Source organism: Macrobrachium nipponense, chromosome 12 (assembly GCF_015104395.2).
Source record: "Macrobrachium nipponense isolate FS-2020 chromosome 12, ASM1510439v2, whole genome shotgun sequence".
Classification (NCBI taxonomy): domain Eukaryota; kingdom Metazoa; phylum Arthropoda; class Malacostraca; order Decapoda; family Palaemonidae; genus Macrobrachium; species Macrobrachium nipponense.
The window spans coordinates 12,516,089-12,526,088 of NC_087205.1; the positions used below are offsets into that span (position 1 = coordinate 12,516,089).

The 10,000-nt window shown below is 33.2% G+C and overlaps 1 protein-coding gene across 3 annotated transcripts in view; it reads left to right on the forward strand.

Annotated features, from left to right (window-relative positions):
- LOC135224355 (hemicentin-2-like) overlaps positions 1-10,000 on the forward strand; it is a 62,971-nt gene that overhangs the window by 740 nt on the left and 52,231 nt on the right. For 2 of the 3 annotated variants that reach the window (XM_064263280.1, XM_064263281.1), the window contains exon 2: positions 3,221-3,917. In XM_064263280.1, the coding sequence (XP_064119350.1) occupies positions 3,833-3,917 (85 nt within the window). In that variant the 5' untranslated portion in view covers positions 3,221-3,832. The remainder of the gene's footprint in view (positions 1-3,220; positions 3,918-10,000) is intronic. The other variant, XM_064263282.1, reaches the window with a different exon arrangement.

Genomic DNA, 10,000 nt, shown 5'->3' on the forward strand with positions numbered 1-10,000 from the left:
CTGACATTTGCAAACGTGGTAAAATAGTTTCAGAGATTGTTATAGTTAACAAAAGAAAAAGTACAAATAATGAAACATAAACAAGAAACACACACAATCACAAATATAACATAGTTCCAAATGACTGGTATTGTTGACAATTAAAGAACTAAGGATCACGACACACCCACACATTATATATATATATATATATATATATATATATATATATATATATATATATATATATATATATATAATGTTTCTAATAATCCTTAATTATTTTCTTCTTAACGATACGAATCTTTTCGTTTGGAACTATAATGTATTTGTGATCGTTTGTTCTTGTTTGTTATACACACACCCACATACACGAAAACAGACACACACACACCCACACACACACACACACACACACACCACACACACACACACACACACATATGAAACTACTCATGACAGGAGAATGAGAATATGTCAGGTGCCATTTGTGCATATGTCGAATTAACTTCCGTTCTTATAAATGATTAGTATTATTATTATATTTCTGTTCAATTCTATTATTAGTTATTAAATGACTCAGAATTATTACATCGCCGTGAGTTGTCTTTTGTAACCTATGCCACGTATTAATGTTTTTTTTGTTTTGTTTTGTTTTATCAAATTATGTAGAAAATAAATTATAGTTACAGACAGTGGTCGCCTTAACTGTATTGTTTTTAGCATAATTTTTCTTTCATGTTCTTTTGTTTCTTCTTCTTCTTTTTCTTCTTCGGTTCTTTCTTCCTTTTCTTCCTCCCTATTTATCGTCATTGTTATTGTTTTTTGTATAATCTTTTTTTTATGTTCTTTTGTTTTTTCTTGTTTCTTCTTCTTCTTGCTCTTCTTTGGGTTTTTCTTCCTTTTCTTCTTTGCTATTTATCGTTATTAGTATTATTTCCTTTTGTCATAAGAAGTAAAAGATCAGACCATCCCAAACTTTAGTCGTCTTTTATGAAATATACATTACGGAAAGAGTTTACTATTTATTCGAACCTTTTCATTCAAAACCTATGCTTCTCTCTAATCTTATTTTATATGACATATGTTAAAACGTCCCTTGATTGTTATTATGTGTATCATAAAAACTCACACTGAGGAAAGAATGTGAAAGATGTCATAAAAGAATGACTTGAAGCATGATTGCTATCTGCTAGCATTCACTTTTTTTTTCTCTTTCTATTTTTAGCTCGTATGTCCTGTTATTTTCATTTATAAGTTTCGTTCTTCAAGAATTAAAAAAAAAACACTAAGAGAAGTCACGTGGTGATGGTATTTGCCTTTGGCAGCAGTACTAAAGGTTTTTATATATTGAATAATGATAGTCATTTCTTCTTAGTGTTAAATGTTATATTAATTAATGCACTGTCTTCTGTGCAAAGAAATATAGTGACCGTTAATGACCGTATGTTGGAGGAATACTTTATCTTAATATTCACATCCTAAATAGTCGTACACGGGTTTAACGTATAGCAGACTGTAAATTCTTCAATGATCTTACTTTAATTTTCATATAAACGGTTTATTACTTTGTATGTTATCATTAACATTGAAGATATTTTTCTTGACTCTTTACGGCGATTTTTTTATGTATAAAGAATTAAACCACGCCCTTTTGAAATTGAATATTTCAGTGTGCTCTTTATTCAATATTTTCTAAACCTCCCTCAGTGACACTAGAGGAATGGAAAGAATTTAATTTTTGTAACTGAAACGTGGATGACCAGGACCGTAGACTTTAAACTTCCTAATATTCCTGAGCTGGTTCAAATTTCGAAACTAGTATTTCATTTTTAAAGTAAGGGTTATTTCTCCCTTTCTCGATTATTTTTTAAAGCATTATTCTCTTCTGAGAAATTTTTACTTTGAAAACCACTAATCTGCAAAACAAAATTTTTACGTGTTTAATATCCTCAGCAAATATCTAGCAGGAAAATCCAAGTGTGTTTAACACTTCAGTCTAAAACATACTATCGCTTCTTTAGAGTAGGCAATTTGGCCTCTGGTTTCTTGTAAGAAACATGTCTTAAATTTACTAATATATTTGTGATCCCCAATGGATGATAGTGATGGTTGCAGTAATCCATCTGTTCTAACTTATCGTATTATCTATCTTGGAAAGTAATTTATGTTTCGTTGAACATTGCTAAAATGTATCAGTTGACAAATACGTAGAACGTTGATTTGGAGTAATGACTGACAGGTTGATTTGTATTTGTGATCCGGCTTCGAAACGAATGTCTACGACACAGAGCTTGAAACATAAAATGCGAGCGAAAAATAAATTCAGTGGAGATATTTCTTAACAAGAATAATGAAGTTATGACATCCAGCAAGTCTCCTGAAAATGATGCGATGAATTATAAAACCTACTGGTCGTAAACTGGGATTTCTCTACACGTTTGTTTATCAGTCTTTTTAAGTGATCCTTTGTTCCATTTGGGGGGGAATTGTGTTTGATTTAGTATCAACTTGCATAAAAAATATTTTATCAAACCCCAATCTTTTAATATTCGTAATGAAGTCGGTAATGTTTTTAACCCCGTTTATAAGCTTGTTGTCCTTTAACTTTATATTGGTAGAATGAACGGTCATGATATTTTTCATGTAATGATACTGTTTGATAGCGAATCATCTACTTTGAATATATGGAAACTATTTGAATACAGATTTTGCAAGACCATTTTTTCTGTCTCGAGGAGCACCTGAAAGTTTTCTGTTTTATAAATCATCATAAATAGGAGTGATAATAGAAAACTTGCAGATTTTCTTTTGTGACTGAAGATATGATCTTACAAAGTGTGTGTTGAAGTGTTTTCCATATATTCAAAGTACCCAATTCATTGTCAAAGAGTATCATTACGTAAAAGATATCAGAGACATTAATTTCACCCATTGGAAAATTATAGGACAACAGGCCTTTAAACAGGGTTAAAAACAATAGATAAATATTAAAAGATTAGAAATCTGAGGGAAAAGTTTGCAAAAAAGATATGCTAGGAGCACAACAGTTTCATTTAATCAATAATAGAAAATAAATAATGGTGTTTGCTGATAAATTTACCTCTAATCATACGCAATTGCTAAATTGTTTGGTGTACTGCGTTATTGTAATAACTGTACAACCCTCATTTTATTTTACTGTTTTTCTATTCATCTTCACAAATTTAGTATGATTCATTGACTTCTCTCTTTTTTTCAGCTCTAATATATATATAAAAAAGATAAATGTCTTTTCACTAAACGCATATTTCATTACTTACGATAAAAGAACAAGGCCGCATGAGTGATACATTTTGTAAACTGAAGTTTTGTAACTTTCCAAAAGTGACCGTAGAAAAGTTCGAAAGTTAATATTATCTCAATATAACATTCCTCTATCTAAGTAGAAATTTTATGTAGCCATGTATTTGTTGTATAGATGAAATATAGTATTCAGAGATGATGATAATAATGAAGACCACACAAATAAAATGATCTCGAAAGTGATTCACGAATTCACATTGTTATTATGGCAAAAATCTACCATATATCCTTGGGCAACCAATAGTGTCTATTGATATCTCATAAATTAGACTTGTGCCCCACTTTCCTCATAGAGAAATTCCACGGAAAATATAAGTTCGACGACAGTAAACAGAGAAAACTAAAGGGAAACATGGCGTGCTACCTTTTGCAGCAATGCGATACACAAGGTACATCGCTGAACAATTATCTATCGTGACATTCTAAGGCGCTGACATAGAGAGAAACGAGGAAAAAAAAAAGATAAATCGACACAGAGGACAAAGAAAGAACACTGAAGAAGTGAACAATGAAGAGAGAATATGCAGTGGTGGTGACAATAGCATCGCTCGTAATACTGAGGATCCCAACGGCCTCGTCGCAGGATGATCACGGTAAGTCTCTTTGGAAATTTGCATTTTTCTATACGGTAATGAAGGAGGTCACTCGGATGACTATATACTTAGTTCAAGTCTTGGCTGATACAACGAGCGAATTCCTATTGAAGTTGTCGAATAGCTGTTGTGTCCTATCTGGAGGATATATTGTGAAACAATTGATCTTGGAATATTGTCACATTGTTAATTGAAATGAAGGAGGTCACTCGGATGACTATATACTTAGTTCAAGCCTTGGCTACTACAGCGAGCGAATTCCTATGGAAGTTGTCGAATAGCTGTTGTGTCCTATCTTGGAATATTGCCACATTGCTCATTGGCCTTCTTATAAGCTTCTTTTCGCCACCCTGGGTAAATTCCCGTTAGTGATTCTTTTATTACCTTATATTTTCCATTGCTCTTTTTAACCTTTCCTGTTTCACCGAAGGAGACAATCTGAAATGTTTTCAAGAGGTATTTGTCCTTTCTTTTAGGTGTCTGTCCAGTCTCCCCTCTCTTCAGACCACAAGGAAGCATAACACTGTATTTGTTTATCCATGGCCAAAGTTTACATGGGTTACGCCAGCTACTTTGGAGATCTCGTCTTATGAACTTATAAACTGTTAAAGGTGTTATTGTCTGAGATATCGTCTTATGAAATTATAAACTGTTAAAGGTGTTATTGTCACAATTCAAAATAGACTACAAAATTACTATATCCGACTTAACAACAAAAATGAATGTTTTATTTTGAAGATTCGCGCATGAAACTGTCCATTTCATGAAGTGCACAGGCCATTGGCCTGTTTCGTGAACTGTGCAAGTGGTTTGCCCATTTCATGAAATGGGTAATTTCACAGATGGGGTGCAATATATATATATATATATATATATATATATATATTATATATATATATATATATATATATATATATATATATTATATATATCTCAGCAATAAGTCACCAAACAGCCCGTGACAAATATGTACGTAAATAGCCACATGAAAGGTGAAGAATCAAAGACCAGATACCAAGCGCTTTCGTGTATTGCGTACACTTCTTCGGGGTACAAAGGAGAAGTGTACGCAATACACGAAAGCGCTTGGTACCTGGTCTTTGATTCTTCACCTTTCATGTGGCTATTTACGTATATATATCTGTGTGCTGTGTGTGTGTGTGTGTGTGTGTGTGTGTGTGTGTGTGTTATGACAGGAATGCTTACAAATATTAGCTATGAACATATTGTCTTACCGTGTGAAAAAAAAATCTATTATGGTGCTTCTCACTTAGCATCTATTTAATTATACACCGAATCTTAGTCTCTAAATATCAAGAAATAATCCAGTTTATGGGAATATATGCAGTGCATCAGTTGTAATTAAGGATTATATTATTAGTTCAAATCGTCTCGTATTCCTATCTGTCGAGCAGGTTGTGCGTTTCATGAGATTTGTTTTCTTTTTACTTTAAAACTGCAATTGTTTTCATTGTTTTCGAACCATTGTTGCTCCATAACAATGGTCATATTTGCTGCTGTATAAATACATGGCTTGCAAACTCCTCTCATTTGCCACGAAACTGCATGTTCTATCACAGGTACGATTCTGCGAATGATAATTTTACTATTCTTTTAATTGGCTCTTAAACTATATAATTGGCAAGGAATTTCTAATGCAATCAATTGTGACATCTGAAAAAGGCATCCATAAGAAAAATATACAGCTATAGAAAACCCGGGAGCCTATTTCAAAATCATTTTTTTTATTTTTGTCAGAAATTGCGCAAAAGGAAAAAAAAGTTTCTCATTCATTTCTAAATAAAGAAAAAATAATTTCTACATCCGATAATGGAATATTTGATGAAGCTAAAATATTTTGCTGCCTATGATTGAAATTAAATTCCGGTTTTAATTTTTCTTTCGATTTAATATACCGGTTCCCTCCCCTTCATAACCCAAACACTAATGAAAATTGTATTAATTTTCAGTAAACGTCACTTTAAAAGATTAAACAATACTTCAACAACATTGAAATAAGCTACAAAAAGTGTAAGATTGCATTCTCAATACCTGAAAAATATGTGACCTGTGAATCGCAAATACACCGTCATTTGAATCTAACATAAAACTTGATTTTTTTTTATTGGTTTTACGAACATACTTACTACATATGCTAGAAAAGGTTTGGCAATGAATTGATGATTTAAGGTTGAAAAGATAAGTTTGTTTTGATTTGAGTATCTTAAGTACGAAATCACACTTTTCATTGTAAAGTAAAATCAGCCATCAGTTGTTTTGGATGGAAATATTACAATTATTTCATAGCTAATTTAAGGCAGCGTAAGTTAGCAACTAAGTATTTTGCTACTAATTAAAATAACATTCTAAATCTCATTGATCTTTATAAATTTCGTTTTGAATTTAATTTTTCCTTTGTAACAATTTAGTTTTCTGTAAAAGAAAAGTATTCAGGTGGCTATTTGTCTGTCCGTCCGGACTGTTCCTATCCGCCCACAGTTCTTCAAGATTACCGAAGCTAGAGGGCTGCAAATTAGTATACTGATCATCCACCCTCCACTAATTAAAAATAAAAAAATGCAGCCCTCTAGCCTCAGTAGATATTATTCTATTTAAGGTAATGCTAGTCAAGATAGCGGTGCCAACATCACAGGCTAAAGGTTTCATGGGTCTGAGAGCTTCGTAGCCATGGCTGAAAATTTCACTCAGCATTATTCTAATTCTTTACTTGTTCCATATGAAAAACTAAATGATGCTTTTTTATTTTTTTATATAAAGAATATATCAAGACATACTTTCTTTTAAAGTTTACTCAGTAAGATTAGAGACATGCTTGTTTACTTTATTTATTCAGTAAAGAGATAAACGAAAGATATATGATTGTTAATATATCTGCTGTAACTTTGGATGTAGCAGTCCTCCAAGAAATCCTGATAAAGTAGATTTGCTAAGAAAATCAAATGGAATCTGGGATATTAGGATAACTTTATGCATCATAAAGTTACAGATACCATAAAATCGAAGATATGTTTAACAAGTACTCATTAGGTGTGACTATTTCCTTCATTTTCATAGACCAAGGGCATTAGTTTGATGAATTGAATTTAATCTAAAGTAAAGATATCAAGAAAGACGCCTCCTGAGTATGTGCAAACTTTGGACATCTAAGAAGGGTAATTGAAAAGGATAAAATTCCCATTTCTTTATACAATGATATACATTAGTGTCATACCAATTATGACCATTAGAGTCATTAACTTTATCTTCATTGCTCTCACCAAATCTTCAAGCGAGTGAATCCCCTTTCTGGTATTCAAAAGATGACGTAGAAATAATGAAAAACGTCAAAAAATATAGAAATCAGACCAAGGACCAGGCACTGTGACCAATGAGGTCATTCAGGGCTGAGAAGGAAATTGAAAGTAGTTTGAAAGGAGTAACAGGAGGAAACCGAAACAATTGCTCGGAGAGGTTTAAGGAAAGTAAAGATGGAAGAAAGAGAACATGAAAGGAGGTACGGTAAAGGGAACGAATGGGGTTGCAGACAGTGACTGAAGACTCGCTGAAAAGAACCTTAAGTAATACATATAGTGTAACACGGGAGGTGCACTGACGCCACTACTCCCCTACGGGAGAAAAAAATAAAATAAAAACATCAATGTACAGGAGTCAATTGTAAATTGAAGGTAGCGCCATCTACCACGCTCTCTCTCTCTCTCTCTCTCTCTCTCTCTCTCTCTCTCTCTCTCTCTCTCTCTGTGTGTGCACCACCAGGATTTTGGTTATCTTAAGATAACAATTTCTATACTGTTTTTAGCAGCGTAATCTGCTTATGGTAATTAGGCAGAGCGTTATAAAGGCTTTTCTGTCGCTTTGTTATCTCCACGAGAGAAACCTGCCTTTGCGCGTTTCCACTAATATATTTATACATTTTGGGAAATTTAAATATGATGTAGGTTTTATTTTATAATATAACCGATTCCTGTAAAAGAAAAAAAAAGCGAGAAAAACTGAAGCGATTCATTCAGTTCATAACAAAACCAAATTCTGAATATGAATTAGTAAATGAGGTATAAAAACATTAATTTCAAGAGACCGATTGAAGTTGTTATGAGTGATTTAACCAGATTTAGAAATGATAGCAAATAATTGGACTCATATCAATATCTCGGTTTGTAAGGAAAATCAAAGTAAAAAACACAAGAGAATTTAGTTTTATATAATTCTCCGTAAAAAAAAAAAAAATGCGATATTGATAATATAATTCCTCAGCTGCGTTTCTGTAATGTTCTATTTACGAGCCCAAACACACAAAGAATATATCTATCTATCATCTACTATCTATCTATCTATCTATCTATCTATCTATCTATATATATATATTATATATATATATATTATATATTATATATATATATATATATATATATATATATATATATATATATATATATATATTATGTATTTTTTATCACATCACCGTGATTCATATACATGCATGAAGCTACAAATGTCCTTTATCATCCAAGTCCCTCTACCTAGGAATTAATATAATTTCATATATGTTAACCAAAACGGAATTCTTTATCTGATGATAATATCGTCTTCTCTCGTGGATTCGAACCAGCGCGCAGAGGAGAAATCAGGACTTCAGTGACGTCTTGACCGACTTGGCCAACAAGTTTGTGTGTTTGTGTGTGCGTGTGAATGTTTGTGACGAAGGAATACCACTACAGAATAAAACAACCTCTTGACTTAATGTTTCTTTACTAGGAACTAAAAAGGAAGGTATAAGGAAATAGGGCCAGCAAACAGCCCTCTGAAAATATATTAAAGTAAGAATCACAAAAGAGGGAAGTGTGTGTGTTTGTGAGAATGTTTGTGACCTAGAAACGACACTGCAGAAAATGAGCAGTCTCTTTAACTAACAAGCTTCTGTTACAAGGAATTAAAAGGGAGTGTATAAGGAAATAGGGCCAACAGACAAGCCTCTGAAAACGTATAAAGAAAGAATCACACAATAGGGAAGTTGGAGGACAACTCCTCCGAAGCCTGTCAGCCGAGAGAAAGCATTACGAGAGCGACTGAAAGGAAAGGCCGAATCTTCCTTTCCGGGAACAGGGACCAGCGGAAGAATGATGAAACGATCCAATGCAATAGACAGGGAATCAGAAACCGATAACGAGAAGGTTAATGACTAAAAGGTATGCCATTCAATTGCCTCCGGTCAAGCGGGGTTCAAAGAAGGAAAATCCTCGCCAATATGAAAGCAATATTGCCAGCGAGCGAGATGAGTTCCATCTGAAGTCTTTGCGAATCGTACCAGGCAATAAAATTCGTGGAAGCTTCGCGGTTTACTGTCACCTTGGGTACTTATATTACTCTCACATGTTATGTTACTTAAGAGAAGTACAAGCGCTTTAATATATGAAAAACAAAATTTACATGAGAAACGTTTTGGAAACAAATCATGGAAGGAATAAGTTTCAGTGTCTCCGGAGGTACTTACATTACACCTCATATGTTGAGCTGCTTAAGAAAAGTGTAGGTGCTTTAAATAAATAAGAAATTGTTTGCATGAGAAACGTTTTGGAAGGAAATCATAGAAGCTATGAGGTGCAATGTCTCCTCAGGTACTTACATTACTCTCACTTGTTTGTGCTACTTATGGAAAGTACAAGCCCTTTAAATATACATAAAAAATATTTACATGAAAAACGTATCTGTGCGTCTGTCCTTATGTAAATACAACAGTTCTTGATTCTCAATCGTAGAGGACAGGATTTTGGTACGCTACGCTACAACCCCTTGTGCTGTTGTTGATGTAAACATTGAATCAAATACCTGGCAGTTAGACGAATATGGTGGGTTTCACCGAAGCTAAGAAGAGCATAAGGCTAACAACCTCATTCCTAAGCCTATAGGAAAAAAAATAAGTATGGTAAATAGAATACATTACTTGGTAAGGAGAGCAGAGTTTTCTTTTTATTTAAGCTTTAAAGTGGTCTGTGTGTGTGTGTGTGTGTGTGTGTATGTATGTACAAACTCGAAACATTTAAAAATCTCCCGATATGTGAACCGGC